We start from the raw sequence: 17,282 nt of genomic DNA on the forward strand, positions 1-17,282 counted from the left end.
CTGTTTGCGTGTCTCTCTGTGTCTGTGGGGGGAGGATTCGCAGCTCACGCGACCCTCCGTCCTCCCCTCCGAGAGGCCTCCTTCTCCGCCTGGCGCAGGATGGACCCCGCAGGGAGCCCGCTGGACTTGGGCTTCTGCCCGTCGGCGCCCTGCCTACTGGTGGAGGACTCGCAGCCGGAGCCGGACTCCGCCCAGGACGACGGCGAGGAGCCGCAGGCCCTGCCCGGCCTAAAGAGGAGGTGGCGGCGACCAGGGGCGCAGGACGAGGCGGATGGGCCGCGGATCGTTCCGGGAGCGAAGGCGGCAGGAGGAGGCCAGGAGGAGCAGGAGGAGGAGGGCCGGGCTGGTGAGGGGGCTGAGCGGGGTCCCGCAGGGGGCTCTGGGCCCGCTCCCTTGCCCCCTCCGCTGCCGCCCTCCGACTCGCCCCGCGCCCTCCTCAGCCAGGTCTTGGAGCAGCTGCCGCCGCCGCTCGCCAGGGACACCAGGTGGGGACGGCCTTTCCTTCTCCGCGGGCGGGCTTTCGGCCTGCTTGACCCCTCTGAGACGTTGCTTGTCTCCCTTGCAGGGCGGCGGACGACCCCCGCGGCGGCGCTGCTGCTGCACCGGGCTCGCTCTGCACGGAAGGTAAGAGGCCTCCTCCGCCTGCTGCTGCTGCTGGGGACGGCCCTTGGGGGCTGCCTCTTCGCCGCTGCTGAGAATCCAGCCCCTACGGCGGGGCTGCGCAGGCCGTCGCCTGTTCTTGCTGGATGCTGTCCCCGAACGGTGGGGGGTGTGTGTCGGGGTCCCCTCACGACTGTTCTGTGTTGGGGAGGGGCGGCAAACAACCCCCTGTGCCTCTGAGCGTCTCCCATTAGGCACATGTCTGGAATGGCATTTCTCTTCTCTGTATGAAAAGTGCACACAAGTCTTCTTGCATCACACAGCAAGAAGGAAACATCCGTAGATCTAAACTATGTTTTATTCACAATATATACAGAGAATCCATCATCATGTCTGTGTTCTCCAAGCTCTGGCAGAACAGAAAGCATACAGCAAAAGTGAAAGTACAGTACAATAACACTCTCAAACAAAGAGATAAGACAGTCTTCTGTTCCCACACTCTCTGACATCTCATGTGATTTATACTAATCACACTAGCCAAACATCTGTGACGTAAAATCCCAACATCCTCCCCCATTTTAGGTAACTGATGCTGTGTAAGTAAGGGCAGCATTAAGTGACATAAACAGTTGTCATAGAGAGAGTGTACTCCTGTTGTACCTGTTCTACCTTTGGAACTCCCTGTAACTGGATTGACTAGTTCATATCTCTTGTTACCTTTCTTCCATGGGACTAGAGTTCTACCTCTACCTTGGTCTGAGAAACAGTGTTGACTCTTGCAACCTTTGGGCTTGGTGTTGTGTCCTTTGCGGACAAACCCTGTACCTCATTCAAGACCTCAGGTTCTGAAACCTGGTTTGAGATGCAAGCCACAGCTGTATTTGCAACAGCTGTGTTAGCAAAGTCCTGGGAATACCTGTTGGGTGGTTTACCCTTCGTAGCTCTCAGATATGCATATCAGGTGCAGGTCTTCCTTACTGACCATCTCTTTGGGAGAACAGCGACCTACAATGTCAAAATCTACGTCTGAGGTTGCATTAATGGAATAACTGGAGAACATTTTCATAAGGTGTACATGCAGCCCTCTTGGGTTCCCAAGTAACCTTGGCGGGGTGGGAGAGGGAAGGGTTGTAGGCCGGGCCCATTTCTTCCCTTTGGATGCTGGAGCCCTTCCACATGTGCTGAGGAAGTTCTTTTCTTCTGATGCTAGAATCGGGAATGTCACAGCTGGGCTTTGGTGTTTTGGAGCTCTCCCAGAGCCAGAACCTGGAGGGAGATTCCACAGCGAGTGTGGTTAGTGACAAGGAGCAGCTGCAACCCAAAGTGGCCTTGGAAGAAGAGGAGCTGAAGGAGGATTCAAAAGGCGGTAGGTGAAGTGGGGATGGCCTCTTGAGCATAGCTGTCAACTTTCCCCCTTTTTAAAGGGAAATTCCCTTATTCCGAATAGGATCCCTCGCAAGAAAAGGGAAAAGTTGACAGCTATGCTCCTGAGTCTTTAGCTGAGCAGCCCTTTGCTCTGGGATAGGAAAACTTCACTCCAACCCTTCTGCGAAACTACTCACACTGCCTCAAAAGGACTTTGGGCCCAAACAGAACCTTCTTTCTTTTAAATTGTCCTTACTTGTTCATTCATTCACTTGAAGAACATTTTACCTAGTTTACAATGTAGATGGAAAAACTTCCAGAATGGCTTACAAAGATCTGTAGTAAGTCGTCCCTTCCCTTTGGCATACGGTCTAAAAGACATGCCTGGGGCAGCGGGTTGAGTGGGGGAAAGCAAGCTCAGGCACCAGGTTTAAAACATATTATTCTTACAACAAGCTGGGATAGAGACAGGGCAGTTACTTCCCCTTCCTGGTGTTCTGCAGCTGGCTGGAATGGCTGCCTCTGGGTGACAGCCTTACAGTTCTGTTCTTCTAGTACTTACCAATAAACTGAGTCTCTGGAGTAACAGTACTTTTGTATACAGTATCCCTGCAAGGCAATTGAGGGAATGTAGTTGCCAGTGGCAGAGCATGTAGTTTGCAGGCAGAAACAAGGGAGCCTGACTGAGCATGTGCTTGAGCCCTGGGAAGCTGCTCTCGGAATAGACTGTCCCAGACTAGGGGGGCAAATAATATGACCACATATCAGACAGCTTCTTATGTTCCTAAATCTTTTGAAGATAGTAATGCTGCTTGGATTGTGGTTGGATATGATGTTATAAGTATCTTTTGGGTTGGCACTCACTGCTATCCTGTTGTCTTCTCCATTAGAGGTTGCCTTCTACACTAACATTGAGTTGTATCCATTGTTAGTACTACTCTGAATAGACCCATTGAAATTAGTAGACATGAGCGACCTAGGTTCATTAAGTTAGGTGCAATCTTAGCAGTGTACATAAGATAACCAATAAAATACATATAAAACTAGCAAAAGAAGAAGAAGCCCATAATAGATAATAGGTCATACAGGGAATGCCATCAGCCCTGAATGACTTGGCACCTAGATTGATAGATTTAGATTTAGTAATTCTCTGGAAAAGCCCTTAGAATGCAACATAGTGCAGTAGTGCTCTGGTATTTCACGTGAAACACCAATTCCTGATGCTTTTTCTGCTCTGCATGCAGATCCAGATGAAGTGACAAAGTCTGGGAGTGATTCTCCTGATAGGTAAATATCTGCTTTCACCTCTCATACTTGTTGCATGGTTCTTCAGGAAAGGGGGTATGGAGAGCTTGCCCTCTCTGTAGGGTGTGCAGTTTCTTTGCCCATTAAACCAGCTGTGAAGCACACGTGGTTCCATTAAGTCCTTCTTCCTGTCACACATGTGCTGAACATTCCTGCTGCTGGTAGGAGAGAAGCTGCTGCTACTTTTCTGCCTTGTTCTTTGTGAAGGAAAGATATTTTCATTCCTCTTAGTTGCGATTTGGCTAAAAGTATTGGCAGTGCCTTGCTGTTGCCTCCTGGCCAAGAAGGAAAGAAAGAAGGGACAGACCTTTCCATTGGGATTTTGCAGGAGGGGGTTGCACCAAGGTGCTGCTGGCACTCTTACTAAACCTGCCTCTTTTCTCTTCTGCATTACCTAAAGAAATGGTGGAGTAGCTTATATCCATTCCCATTGGGATTTTTCAGGCCCAACAGCAAAGTTCTGTTTGCACCTTTGGCAAAAGCTCAGAAAAAAGCAAACATTCCTCCACTCCCCAAGTTCTGTGCATGCTTTGTGTCCTGTTTTTAATCCCCAGGGAAGCTATCAGCTTGTTTGTGTGGCATTCTTTCAGCTTGTCGTATTATTTTTCTCAAGATGTAGTCCACCCTGGTGCCTTGCAGTGAAGAGCAGGCAACAAATATAAACAATGATACCCTGGGGAATACTGATTACACTTATGTTCCCAGCAGCACCCCAAAAATTCTGCAGTTCCATAAAGAACCTGCAAGGAGTCCAACTTCTGCTTGCCATCCACTTGACAGAATGCCACAAGGGAAGGATCCCTCTGGGTGGCATATACAGGATGCTGATGTCTTATCTACTCAGGAGGACATGTTTGGCCAGAGCAGCACAACAGGTGAAAACAGACTGCATGCCTGTACCGTGGCCCCTGCGGGAAGCAGGTGCAGTTTGCTGAAGCTCTGCCTATCCCGATAGCAAAGGAAGGTTTCATACTTTATTACTATATACAGGTAGATAGTATTACATAGGTACATGGGACTACATAGACAGCTTAGTCATTTGTACATGTCTCCTATGCAGGGCGCACGGTAGCTGTGGGAGGAATGGTAGGCAGTTGCTTTGTGGATGGGAATTCCAGTGGCACTGATAAAAGTTGCCTTTTCAACGGATGTGTTTCTATGTCACCCTTTGCTGCTGCTGCATTTCGAAAACGTCTTTGTGTTTTGAATTCTTCAACTTTTGCCTATTCTGTTTGTGCAGATGGCTTTGAATATGTAGTGGCACAGATCACCAGTGCTGAACAAGTTGTACAGGGTTGTCAGATTCTAGCATGGGCTGCTCAAAACGTAGCTCATCAGTTGCATTGCTGACTTGCGTGCAGCAGCCTGAGAGTTCTAGTTTTCAGGCAAATATGCAAAATCATTCCTTAGTGACAGCATTAAAACCTGCCAGCTGCCACTGTGACTGAAGGACATGCCATTTGCCCTTCCAGCAGTGGCCAATCAGGTGCCCAGGAATAAATTTCTCTAGATGTAGAGATAGCAGCTCTCTGGGAAAGTCTCAACTGATCATCAGTATTTATGGTGTTGCTGAGGAATGTAAAACATTTTTCATCCCTGTTGGGTTTACTTAAATTTACAGTCATATTTTTGCGCACCACAAATTGTGGGTGGTCTTTTGCAATTTTGAGCAGTTGCAACAAGGTATTAAAATTGACTCCGATATAAGAAAAAGATCAGTGCAGCTGGGAGACAGATTTCCAAGGCAGTTTCCATTGGGTGCTTGACAAAACTGCTAAATGGTTTTGTTAATTTTAATTGCCTCTTGTTCTAGATGGTGACAGTGCTGTATCCAGAGTGGAAGCAGCAAATTCTCCAGTGTGCACTCCTGCCGATTCTCTGCATGTCCTTCATCTCTCTGGACAGGGACCTCTTTCCATGTAAGTAACAAGCCCGCTCAGGTTGCTTTTGCTACCTGCTTCCCTGAGTAATTGCTTCTAGGAAGCTGCCTTATACTGAGTCAGGTCCATTTAGCTCAGTATTGCTCACACTGACTGGCAGCTGCTTTCAAGGATTTCAGATGGGGGGAGCATTCCCAGCCCTGCTTGGAAATGCCACCCTGAACATTGGTTGCTCTACCACTATGACCTTTTTCCTTCTCAGCTAATTGATGATCCACTTATTACTTCCTCGCCTCCTGAATTCACTAATTGAGTCAGTTGCGCAGTAGGTTATCCCTGTATTGATTGGCTCTTATGCTTTCAATGATAGTCTCTTAATTGTGTCCACCTTTCAAAGTAACTGTGCTTTCTTTGCCTCCTGTGCTCGTTGGTCTTTGTTGCCTTCCTTTTTCTCCTTTGTAAGTTTCTGTTCCCTGATGAGACACAGAACCAAGTGCTGCTTGTGTTTCATGTTCAGTGGGAGGTACAAATGTGGTCCTTGCCTGTGAGCTGAGCCTTCTGCCTTCAGATCTCTGGAATAGATTAGCTCATTTGCCTTTTTCTTGTGACCTTGCATATGCAGACAGTGAGGCAAGTGGGTGTTCTCTTTATCTCTGTAGTTGTGCTTCAGGCCTTCCTACGCCATCTCCTGGCATCACACATTCTGTACCCCTCATCATTCCAAGAAGCCCAACAGAACAGGGAACAGAAGGTACGTCAACTCTTTCTGCTGGAGGCCTTGGTAACCCTTGGCCCAAGTTATGGTGTTCAAAAAGATAGCTTAATAATGGTGACCCAGGTTTCTTTTCTTTCATTTCTGAGCAAAGGTGGAGGCCCCTCTTCTTTTTGAGCACTGAAAGAGGGGTGCAGAAGGCCAATTGGTACCCTTCAGCTTTTTTGGCAGTGAGGTGTTCTGCTCCAGCAGCAGGAACAAGGCAATAACCTTAATTTCTCCACCATCTTCTGTTGCAGCAGCAGGAGGAGGGAAGCAAGAAGAAGAGCCAAAGGAGACTTGGACTCCAAGGCTTCCTCAGTCCTCTACACCTGTCACTCAAGATGCCCCAGCTTTTACTCCAGCATTCACTCCCATACCATCACAACCAGAGTTCTCCCATGTGAGTGGTCAGAAGGTGCTCAGCACTGAGACTGGTCTTCTCTGTGCTGCGTTCATCCTTGGTAGAAGTAAGGAGGGCCCCCACACCTCTTGTCCTACAATTTGACAATCCTTTCCTTCACCTGTGCTTTTTTTGTCACAGGAGGATTTCCAAGACATTCACAAAGCGTTAACCTGGCTTTGTGTACAGAAGGGCAAATCTCCTGGCCACCATGTTGGCTGTGGAAAACAGCAATTCTTTATGAAGCATGTTACTTTGTGATTGCCCTGCTGGTGTGTCTTGGTTGCAGTGTCACTGTCAAGAGTTACTTCTGGTTCTCTTGAGAGCTGGCCTGGTTGCAGAATCTCAGGTGTGGAGCTGCCGTATTCCAATCTGTTTGTGTTTCCCCCCGTTTTAGGACACTTTCCTCCCAACGCCGAGCTTAGAGAAAGGGCCTGAGGCACAGACAGAGAAAGGAGATGGTTGTGGTATCAGTTTGCCAGCAGACAGCTCTGAAGTCCCCGAGGCACCTGCATCTATTGTGGAGGGCCCCTTGTCATGGCCCTCGGGTGAGGCCTGCCTATTGGCGCTGTCTGCTAGCGAGTGCAGCCAATCCACTGAGGTTGTGCAGCCTGAGGAAACAGCCATGGAAACTCATGGTCCTCCAGTAGAAAAGCTTGGCTTGGATGGTAGATGTAGCAAGCAGCAGCGGTTTAATGAGGACAGCCATGCCTCAACTGGGCAGCCTGCAGGAAGAGGTTCCACTGCCCAAGTTGGAGATGACCTTGGAAGTCAGGGCCACCTCTTGTGCCAGGGGTCTCAGGAGCCAGAATGTGAAGCTGTCCCAGAAACGCCTGGTGAAGCGCAAGGAGAAGCTGAGCTGCTGAGGGATGGAAGGCCTTGCCTTCTCTTGTCTCACTCTCAGGAAGAAAAGGTGGACCAGCATGTGGAACCTGCTGCAGCCAGAGAAGACTCTGAGAATGTGCTCCAGGCAGCTGGAGAGCCTGCACACCCAGATCCAGGAAACTTAAAAGGAGACCCCTTGGAAGACTCCAGGAAGGAGGCGTCCCTGAGGATCGGCCCTGGGGTGACACTGAAGCTCTCTGACTCCCAACCCGAGTTGGAGGGAAGCAGGTCCCAGGGGGTGTCCAGTGCTGCCCCTGGAGTGGGGCTGCCTGCTGACATCTCTGCAGGCAGAAGCAACTTGGGAAGTGTGCTGGAGGAGGAGGAGAGCTTGCCACTGCTGCCACCCCAGGGGGAAGGGAGTGGTGAGCCAACAACAGCCAAGGAGGATGAAACTGCAGAGAGCCAAGCAGCAGCAGCACCTCCAGGGCAAGGCAGTAGGAAATCTGCTGCCCTTCCAGGGAGCCCATCAGTTACTCCAAGGGAAGATTCAGAGCTGGGGCCCTTGCCTGGGAAGGAGAAAGCACCAGCAGTGACTTTGCAAGAGGGATCCCATCCTGGGAGTGCAGAGGACCAGGTTGAGAGCCAGCAGAAGCCATGTGGGCTGGAGAGAGAGGTGCAGTTGTGCCAGAAGGGTCCTGAGCTGCCTGCTAGCCTGCCCAGCGGTAAGTGGTTCTGGAGAGTAAGAGCAGCAGTAGAATTGCATCATTGGAAAGCATCCCTGTGGAGTGACCCAGGCTGCCCAGGCTTGAGCCAATGTGGCTGAGAGAGAAAGGAGAGGGGCCCTTTGCAGCTTAAGAAGATAATTTCTCTTGCCCTCTCCTCTCCCTATCCCCCTGCCCTATTTTGTGAATTATTCCCTTGAAATACTCTCTAGTGGTTGCCAAAGGGCATGATAAACATAGACTGAGATGGAGGCTGCTCCCTTCCTGCCTCTGTGTCTGTGTGGTGTGTGAAGGGTGCATTGCATCTGTTCTCACAGAGGCTGCATTGGCCTGTTGGCTTTTAAATGCTACTTTATTTATTGCTTATTAAGTACATATGTGGACTGCCTAATAGCCAGAGCTCTCTGGACAGTTCACAGAAGAGAAATGGAAGTCACCATGTACAGGCATAATTCAAATCAGCCCAGACTCCTTTGCAGCTGCAGTGAGAGCCTTCCAGGCTGTTGGAACAGAGTTCTAGTACTCTGTGTGGCTTGATGACTGGCAAGGGCTCATCCCCCACCTTGCTATCTTTCAGCAGTTACTGTTAGCTGTTTTCAGTGATTACATTGTTTGTCTGAGAAGCACAGCATGTTCTGTAAGTGCCTGTCTAGAGTACAATATGTTTAGCATAGGTGGGAGGAGCTGGGATGTTCGTGCACTGGGAACTTGGGCTCTGCCCTGCCTATGGTTTCAACCTTCTGGACTAGAAACTAAAAAAAAAAAACACCCACAAAAAAACATAAAACAGACTTCTCCAGTATCTGTGCCTCGTACCAGCCTCTATGCAGCACGTGGCAGGAAGAGCGAGCCTTGGGCACAGGATTTGCAAAGGATCTTCTTGCCTGCTTCACCTTGCCTGGTCTCACTTGCTGGACTCATTGTTAAAACTGTGCTTATGGAAGACAGTCTTGCTCTGCTACGAGTGATCGCCAAAGAAGAAGACCTTGTCTGGTAGTCTGATGCCATGCTGTTTTCTTCCAGTCTGGGCCTGGGTTGACCATTTAGCTGCCAAGAATTTGTGGCAAGGAGGGTGCCTAGTAGCAGAATGTGAGCTCACCACCTGTCTGTTGTAATACCTTGTTCCAGAAACCCCCTTTCATCTCAACCTGCTGAGGAAGAAGCATGTGATTGAGCCTCTGACAGGCATCACGCCACCTCACATTGGCCAGCTGAAGAAAGGCCCCAGGCGACACAGCACTCCTATTGGTGAGTAGGAGACGTGGGGTGGGGTTTCTGTGAGTGATGGAGATGGGCACCAGCTGCCTTCCCACCTTCCCAAAGTGGCCATATTTTGTCCTTCTCTTTGCCTTCAGAAGGTGTGTGTGCTGGTGGAGAGCAAGGAGGGGACTGATCCAAGCAGCCATCTGTATAGCAAAACCCAAGTGGGAGGGAGGCCCTGTGGTCCCACCAATGTGGTAGCTGTTTACATATTGCCAGAACGGTGTGAGCCTGGAAGATATGACCTTACATTGCGCCAGATTGCCTGTTCATTTTGCTCTATTGTCATATCTGACTGGCAGCAGCTGGGGGTTCAAGTTTGAAGAGGATCTCACAGCACCAGCTGACTGATCCCTCTAACTGGAGGGACTGCCAGGGATTGAACCTGGGACCTTGTGCATACAAAGCAAGTGCTCTGCCACTTCCTCTGCCATTTGGAAGCAGCTCCAGACCACAAAGGGAATGACGGACTGCTCTTGGAGCAGCTGAGAAGTGTGGACCGTTGCTGTCTACACTGTTATAATCTGAAGCAAATCTGGATGCAGCTCCAACTGCTGCTGTTGCTTCCTCCACAGAATTCCGGAAGGTGCAAGGTTTCAAGGGCCCAAATTCTTCTTGGCTCCCTTGCAGAAGTACAACCCACATAGCTTTGGATTGGGTGCCCAGCTCATTCAGTCTCTCTCTGATGTTAGAGCAGTTGGTCCAGGGGCTAAGGCATATTCTGGTGCCGCAGAGCAGCCATCTGTTTGGGGATGCCCAAGAGGCTTTCTGTGCTGGTTCTTTCCAGCAAGCCTGGGTGGCTGTTGGTGAACCTGCCATCTTGCTTTGCTTGTTTCAGAGGCTACAAACTGCCCGGACAATACCATAGCAACCAGCGATGTCACAGCTGAGGGCACCAACAATGTGACAGTGGAGAGTGCTCTGACCTCTGTTGAGATGGAAGAGAGTGGTAAAGGGAGCTCTGAGGCCGCCTGTGAGGAGCAGGGGAAGCTGTCCTTGTGCATGAACCTTGTGACCCCTGTGACGGAAGAGAGTGACGAGTCCCTGCCCTTCAGCCTGGACAGTAAGAGATTCAGCGCAATATCAGTTGTGGAGCGATGGTCCCCTGTCCTGGACAAGTGACCCCAGACAGTACTGACTGCTTGACTAGCGGTTTTTATAGTTCTCATGATTCCATCTCTGCCTGAGAAGGGCTGATTTGGCAGTGCTGTTGGAAACACTTGCAGAAACCTGGCCCTTTAAGCAAGGAAGTGGTGGTTCTTGTCCTGGGCAAGTTGTGAAGAAGATGGCAAGGCTTTCTAACTAACTGGGTGGTGACTTTTGATCCAAAGTGTTTGGGAGGGGGTGGAATGCTTCTAATGCCTTCCTCTTTGCCCCCAGAGCCCGCATCCAGTGAAAAGAAGAACGGGTCTGTCACAGGAGTTGTTTCCAGGTAATAGGCAGGTACTGGTACTTAAGCCCTTTGTGACAGAGGTGAATGGCATCTGCTGGGAAAGGGGTGTGTGTGCTTATGTGCCATCCTCCTGTTATCCAGTGTAGATCCAACTGGGTCAGACTGTCAGTATCTCTAGGGCTGCTTTCGTCAGTTTTCCCCATGCGTGGGTGAACTGCCCATGTCAGAGAGGGCTGAGCCCCAGAGAGGTATTTGGAGGGGCAGGAAGCCGTGCCTTGCTCCCTCCAGCCTTCCAGATACTCTGAGCTGCTGTTAGGGAGGTGAAGGATGTTGGTATTTAAGGGCATCTGAGGGATTTTCTGAACTGGAGGCCCTTGTGGGTGCTTGATGCCCCAGCATTCTGGGGCAGTTTCTGGGGCCACCAAATAAATACTGGCCAGCTTGCCTCACTGCTGGCAAGCTCATAGGCCTTAGCTATCTCTTTGGCAGTATTGGTCCTTTCTGAGCCTGTCTGTCTCTTCTGCCTATAGCTCCCGGAAGGTGCCATCCGTCTTCACTCGAGTCTGTGAAGTACAGCGTGAAGAAGACAAGGCTCAACGCCCTGAGCTGCCTTGTCCACTGTTCAGGCAAGTCCATGGAAGGCCTCCCTGGTGCTGTCTCTAGAGCTGTCTCTGTACAACTTCCCTTCCACATGAACTAATAACTCATCCCAGGCCGTGTGCTGCTTCCCTCTGTGTGTAGTATGTGTAGTAGATATTCCTGGGAAATCCCTCCCCTGGCTAAGGTGTGTCTTGGCTTTGCTGAGCCACCCCAAGTTCTCCTGCCTGTTGGAATCACATGCCTGTGGCCAGTTGTGAGGCAAGCAGGATACAACTAGGACATGTTCAGTGGGCAGTGTTTGTCCCAGGACAGCTGGTCTTGCAGGGTGAGGGCTACAAAACAGCAGCAGTTGAAAGATCCTTTTTCTGCTCTGGTCTTCTGGACAGCCAGGCAACTTGTTGGGACAGTTGGCATCACGCAAATGCGATAGATTGCGGGATAGTTTTCTGAATGCTGTGTCCCTGTGTGTGTGTTCATATGCATGCATGGCTTGTTGAGTCATTGGATATACCTGACTACACCAAAAATACACCTAAACTAAAAAATATGCCTATGCAGTTTCTGTGCAATATGAAACTTTGCATACTTGATGGTTTATGTACAGGGATTAAAGGGAAAACTCCAAACCGCAGACCCTCTTAGTCCTAAATGGGTAGGCTAGACAAAGCCATGAAAAAAAGGTCTCTCAACACAGTGATGCCAAATGGGGCTGCAGGCTGAGAGTCAGCTTATCTCTTAGTAAGAAGAAGTTTGCCTTTGTATCTGCTTCTGGGCTCCCTAGGAACATCTGACTTGCCCCTGCTGGTGACAGAAGACTGGATTTGGGTGGACATGCAGCGTGATCTGGCAGAGCTCCTCTCATGCTTTTCTGATTGCTTTCAGGGGTGACCTGTTCAATTTCCCAAGTTCTCAGGAGGAGCAGGAGCCACCTGCAACCTGGCAGAGCGAGCGAAGGCTTGTGCCCCTGGGTTGTGGACCAGTCCAGGACTCTGGCTTGAGCGCTAAGCAGACCGTGGGTTGTGCAGAGGAGGGAGAGGCCATGGAAGTTGAAGCAGCAGGAACTCAGGAGCAGAAAGAACAGAGGGCCCCCCAAAAGGCAGCTTCCGTTCTGGTGGCTGCAGGGAATGATGGAGCTCAAACGCCAAAATCTGGCACCAGCAGCAAGGGGACGCAGGCTGTGGCAGAGTTCCTTCGAGGGCCAACGGAATTCACGTCAGCAGCAACGCAGACAGTGCCTACTGGCAAGATGGAGGTGGGGACCAGCACGGCTGGGTTGTGGCCTAGACAGCAGGATACTAAAGTGCAGGTGGAAGAGGACCATGAATCTAGGCCTGCCAGGGCTGGGCATGCGCCAGGAACCCAGCACAACCAGGTGAGAGGAAGTTGGATCGTGTACTTGGGAAAGGGGGAGGGGGGAGAGGTGCTGCCGCCTGCGGCAGGGGCAAAGGATTATTTACTACCTCCTGGTCCCAGCTTTTAGAGTAGGAGGTGGCCATTGCCACATGTGCCTCCCCCAGACTTTCCAACACTGAGCAAGGTGGGAAGAAGCAGCCTCATCAAGAGAAGCACTGTGACAGGTCAGCCCAAAGGTGCTCAGTAGCCATGGAATGTTGAGTATCGGCTGGAATAAAATATGCAAAGCCTGGGTGGGAAAGCTGGAGGAGGACAAGGCTGGTTGGCTGGAACCCCAAGTAGGGGAGATATGGGTACACGGTGACATTTTGTTGTAGATCCCATGCATTTCCTCTGATTTCAAACTTAGCTAGTCAGTTGTCAATTGTGACCCCCCCCCCCCCCGGAAGTCGCTGTATGTTTAATACTGTATTTTTATACTGCTGTAACTCCCGCTTCCAGGACCTGATAGTGAAGAGTGGGGAAGAAAGTCCATAAATCAAATAAATTCAATATTTTTTAATCGTTTCATATTTTATTGGAATACAAATTTAATAAACGTCAGAATATTTTAATGAAACTGCTAACTTCTAAGGGCTTCACTTCTCCAGTAACAGCTAAGAACATACCCCATCTGAAACAGTGGAGAGCTGATGTTGCCTGTTAGTGTCCAGACGGTACTGAGCTGGATTGACCAGTGCTGTATAATTCTGTATAATCCAGTCTTCTGTTCCTCTGATGGTGATTTCATTCCAAACAGCAGTGTGCTGTGGATGAATCTCTGAAAACTTTCTGCCTTTTTTCCCCCTTCAGCACGAGGAAGGGTTTGATTTGCCTTGCCCGCCCCCAGGCAGAGCCCTCCGGCGTCATATACGGACCATCCGCGAAGTACGAACTGTTGTCACACGACTCATCACAGACATCTACTACAAGGATGGGGCAGAAGTGGAACGCAAGGTAGTGGAGGTAAGGCAAGAGATGTCAAGGCTGGGACAATTCAGAAAACTGTTTCCATGTTTTTTAAAGAGGATTTTCCCTACTTGCCCCAACCAATAATTTTGCCGTTTTTGAGAACACTGAATCATAGCTGTCAACCCTCCCTGCGGTTCCCCGCTGCTATATACATAACTGTCAACCCTCCCTGCTGTTTCCTAATGCTATAATAAGGGAATTTCCTGCAAAAAAAGGGAAAGGTTGACAGCTATGACGGAATAAGACTAAAAAAAAAGCTTTCTCCTTTGGATTAAATTAAATATGCAAGACAAACCTGTTACTCAAAATGAGTTGTCAAACACCAGCAGTTGTCAGTTGGCCACCATAGAGGTATTGTGAGCACTATCTACTCCTGTACAGGAGAATTCATCATTAAATCCCCAAAAGTTCATTCCCCTAGCGGACAGGGCATGCTTGCCCTTGTTCCTTTGTGCTGCCGGATGGGTGTGTGGACCTGAGGGAAATCTCTGACCTTATTCCAGATGTTCTTGGGACAGTCACTTGCCCGCTTGTTGTCTCTAGGCCTCCATCTCCTTCTCATTGGTTTCCTAGGGCTTCCTGTGCTTTGCCAGTTGCTTCTCTGAGTTTGTCATATTGGTCCCCACTTGATAATACACACTATATCGTATGCATGCATATGGTATGCCCAGGCCATTTTGGTGCCACAAATCCTGCTCCCTATCTTGCACCTTTGAGTGTTCGACCTGTGAACCTTAAGGCACTGTGATCACAAATTACCTATTTGGTGCTGGTTGTTGACGCTTCAGCATCAACTCTTGCGTTGTATTCTTTTAAAGACTTGCAGCAGAGTTTCTTTTACAGTGAATCTTTATTATTCACAAAAAAAAAATAATATTACACCGGACAAATAAAACAATATAATTCCTTCTCCTCTAGCCATCCAGCCAGAGACTTAATTGCTGACTCATTTGTAACTCTGTTCATTTACACACTGACTCACCTTTATTGACCACATGCCCTTAATAAAGGCACCAGTTGCTGGGGTGATTTTTCTGTTGCCTAGCAACATATATTCCAACAGCCCTCCTAACTTGAAATTCTGTCTTGAACACTTGGTAATTTTTTTCCTGCTTTTACTTGGTAAGACCCAATTCCATAGTCAGCGTTTTAAATTTAAAGGCTTTGTAAAAATACAGGTATACGCAATCATAAATCCTGTAGAACAATACTTGAGCTTGATCCACCCTTTTAAATAGTGTATATCTAAGTGCTTTGTTTTAGGTTTACATTTTTCTGTCTTTCCTGCCACTGTACTATACACTCCAGAGTCTCCTGCAAGACTCAAGATCAGGCAGGCATTGTGAGGGGAGTTTTCACCATCAGCTTATTTGTCTGGGTTTTCTCTGGCTGAGCAATACTGTCAAGGCAGGTTTTGTTTTTAAATTGCTTCTTGAAAATTTAAAGGAGCTTTGGGGAGGTAGGGGACCTTGGAGGAGGTGAGCTTTGGTCAGGGTTTGGTGCCGCCATTCAGCTCTGCTCTTTTGAGATGGGTGCTTGAAGTGCCTTCTCCAGCGAGAAGAACATCATTTTGCCTGTTCTGACCTTACAGGTAAGTATTTATTTTGTTGAGCCGAGGAGAGTAGAATAAAATGCTTTGTGACTAAAGGGTGGAGCACTTTCTCTCTTTTGCTGATAGAGCTGAGCATCAACAGGATGGATACCCAAAGAGTTTCCTGTTTAGGATGTCAGAAAGTAGCTCTGTTGTGGGGAGAGCACTGCTCTGGGAGCTCTGCCCTGCTCTACATGTATCTTGCTGAGAGTGACTTGCCTGTGGATGGATCCCTCTTGGGATCTGAAAGTGCTGGTCCTAGGACATCTCTCCCCTTCTTCCTGGCACCTGGCTTGGCCTTCCCTCCCTCCCTTGAATCCCAGCCTGCTTTTCTTTCAGGAGAGAGAGGACCCCATCATGGAGTGCCAGGAGAGCGAGGTGGACGTCTCCCCCTCTCGCACAGGAGGCTCTTCTTTGCTTGCCTCTGGAGACCTTGGTGACATCAGCTCCTCATCCAAGGCCTCTGGCCTCCAGCGCATGTCCAGTGGAGGGAGCAGTTCCTTGTCCGTCACACACAGTGGGCCAAGTTCTGGGCAAGGAGGCACTCTTCTGAGAGGAGGGAGACCTTGCCAAGGAGCTGGGCCTGGAGACTTGGCCTTCCCTGGGGTCAGAAAGCTCAGGTGGGTGCAAAGCCTCTGGGAAAAGGACATCAGAGGAAGGATTCTCTTTGGGGGAGCAGCAGGGTGGATGAGAGAGAGGCCATTTTGCATTCTTTTGTGTTTTTTTCCAGATGGGGCATGAATATGACACTGTCAGTGCGTTGTTTAACCAGATTCCAAACTGAAAGCCTGTGCTATACTTTTAAAAGGCCATGGGTTCTAAAATGAATTGAATTTATTCACAGTTGGCGAGTTAATATTTTTGATGTCAAGAAGGTTTTTAATACTTTTAAGGTCGGTGTTGTACTGAGTGATGTTTCAAACTGGGGAAACAATGCTGCAAATCATGTTGTGTTGCCTTGTGAGCAGCTTTATTTGGGCTTCACTTTTTACCTTGAAATGCGAGGGATAAATGCTTCATGCCCACAGTTCTGTGCCATGACCCTGGGAGCATGTGCGGTGGCTGCAGGGACTCCAGGGCATTGTGGCTGGCTGCAGAGGTTAACGCTGCCTTTTGTTTCCCTAGCCCAAGGAAGGGGGGCAGCCAGCCTCAGTCTCCAGTCCAGCCTGACCATGCAGCAGTTACTGGGGTGTGCGAGGAGGAAGCACAAGGCGTGAACAACCAGAGGAGTGGCAGATCCCCTCTGACTCCTCGCAGACGAGGGCGAAGGGGCCGCCTCACATCGCGATCGGCTGGAGCCAGGTAGCGTGGTGAAGGTCAGCTGACGCTGATGAGGGAGGTGACCCTGGTGGGGTGGAGTAGCAAGAGCTAAAGGCCCCCGGAGCCTCGCAGCTTCTCCAGCTGTTTCTCTCCCTGGATCTGCAGGGGCAGCCTGTCAGCTGTGGAGGATCTGTCAACGACAGCCTTGCCAGAAGAGAACAGACCCACGCATGCCACCGGTCGCCCTCTGGAGGGGCAGGAGCAGACTGGTGTCCCTCTGCGCCGCAGCATCTCCCCTGAAATCCCCTTGCAAGAGCGTCTGGGGGTCTCTCCAGGCACAGAGCTTTCCTCTGCCTCCTCCTCTTCTGGGAACAGCTTTGTGGGCCTCCGGGTGGTGGCAAAGTGGTCCTCTAATGGCTACTTCTACTCTGGGACTATCACACAGGATGTAGGGGGTGTCAAATACAAGCTGCGCTTTGACGATGGCTATGAATGTGATGTTCCGGGCAAAGACATCTTGCTGTGCGACCCTCTCCCCCTGGAAACAGAAGTGACGGCTCTTTCGGAGGATGAATACTTCAGCGCAGGTAACTCATCTGGCTGGCAAGGGACCTGCAGTGTTTGGGGTGGGCGCTAGGGAAGAGTTGGGTCCCAGGCTGTGAGCTGCCCTTATGATGCCTTCTGCCTTGCCTGCAGGGGTAGTGAAGGGGCACCGGAAGGAGGCTGGGGAGCTGTTCTATTGCATTGAGAAGGAGGGCCAGCGGAAGTGGTACCGGCGGAGAGCAGTCATCTTGTCTTTAGAGCAAGGGAATCGGCTCCGAGAGCAGTTTGGGTTGGGCCCCTACGAGCCCTTCATGCCCCTGACAAAGGCGGCTGACATCAGCCTTGGTAAGCAGCCTGTAGGCAATTGCCATGTGGGTCTGGCCAAGAGAAACGGGAACCTCAGGGAGCCTCTTAATTGGG

General features: G+C 50.0%; 1 protein-coding gene across 1 annotated transcript in view; it reads left to right on the plus strand.

Annotated features, from left to right (window-relative positions):
* Window positions 1-17,282, plus strand: part of TP53BP1 (tumor protein p53 binding protein 1) — a 21,129-nt gene continuing 3,847 nt past the window's right edge. The window contains exons 1-19 of the mRNA XM_033167407.1: window positions 1-485; window positions 566-624; window positions 1,811-1,966; window positions 3,210-3,252; window positions 3,976-4,145; window positions 5,084-5,189; window positions 5,810-5,901; window positions 6,159-6,304; window positions 6,702-7,851; window positions 8,980-9,099; window positions 9,950-10,174; window positions 10,492-10,543; window positions 11,035-11,130; window positions 11,987-12,476; window positions 13,310-13,462; window positions 15,399-15,679; window positions 16,185-16,361; window positions 16,485-16,906; window positions 17,016-17,207. Coding sequence (XP_033023298.1) covers window positions 100-485; window positions 566-624; window positions 1,811-1,966; window positions 3,210-3,252; window positions 3,976-4,145; window positions 5,084-5,189; window positions 5,810-5,901; window positions 6,159-6,304; window positions 6,702-7,851; window positions 8,980-9,099; window positions 9,950-10,174; window positions 10,492-10,543; window positions 11,035-11,130; window positions 11,987-12,476; window positions 13,310-13,462; window positions 15,399-15,679; window positions 16,185-16,361; window positions 16,485-16,906; window positions 17,016-17,207 — 4,516 coding nt within the window. The 5' untranslated portion in view covers window positions 1-99. The remainder of the gene's footprint in view (window positions 486-565; window positions 625-1,810; window positions 1,967-3,209; window positions 3,253-3,975; window positions 4,146-5,083; window positions 5,190-5,809; window positions 5,902-6,158; window positions 6,305-6,701; window positions 7,852-8,979; window positions 9,100-9,949; window positions 10,175-10,491; window positions 10,544-11,034; window positions 11,131-11,986; window positions 12,477-13,309; window positions 13,463-15,398; window positions 15,680-16,184; window positions 16,362-16,484; window positions 16,907-17,015; window positions 17,208-17,282) is intronic.

This window comes from Lacerta agilis, chromosome 13 (assembly GCF_009819535.1).
Source record: "Lacerta agilis isolate rLacAgi1 chromosome 13, rLacAgi1.pri, whole genome shotgun sequence".
Taxonomy (NCBI): Eukaryota; Metazoa; Chordata; class Lepidosauria; order Squamata; family Lacertidae; genus Lacerta; species Lacerta agilis.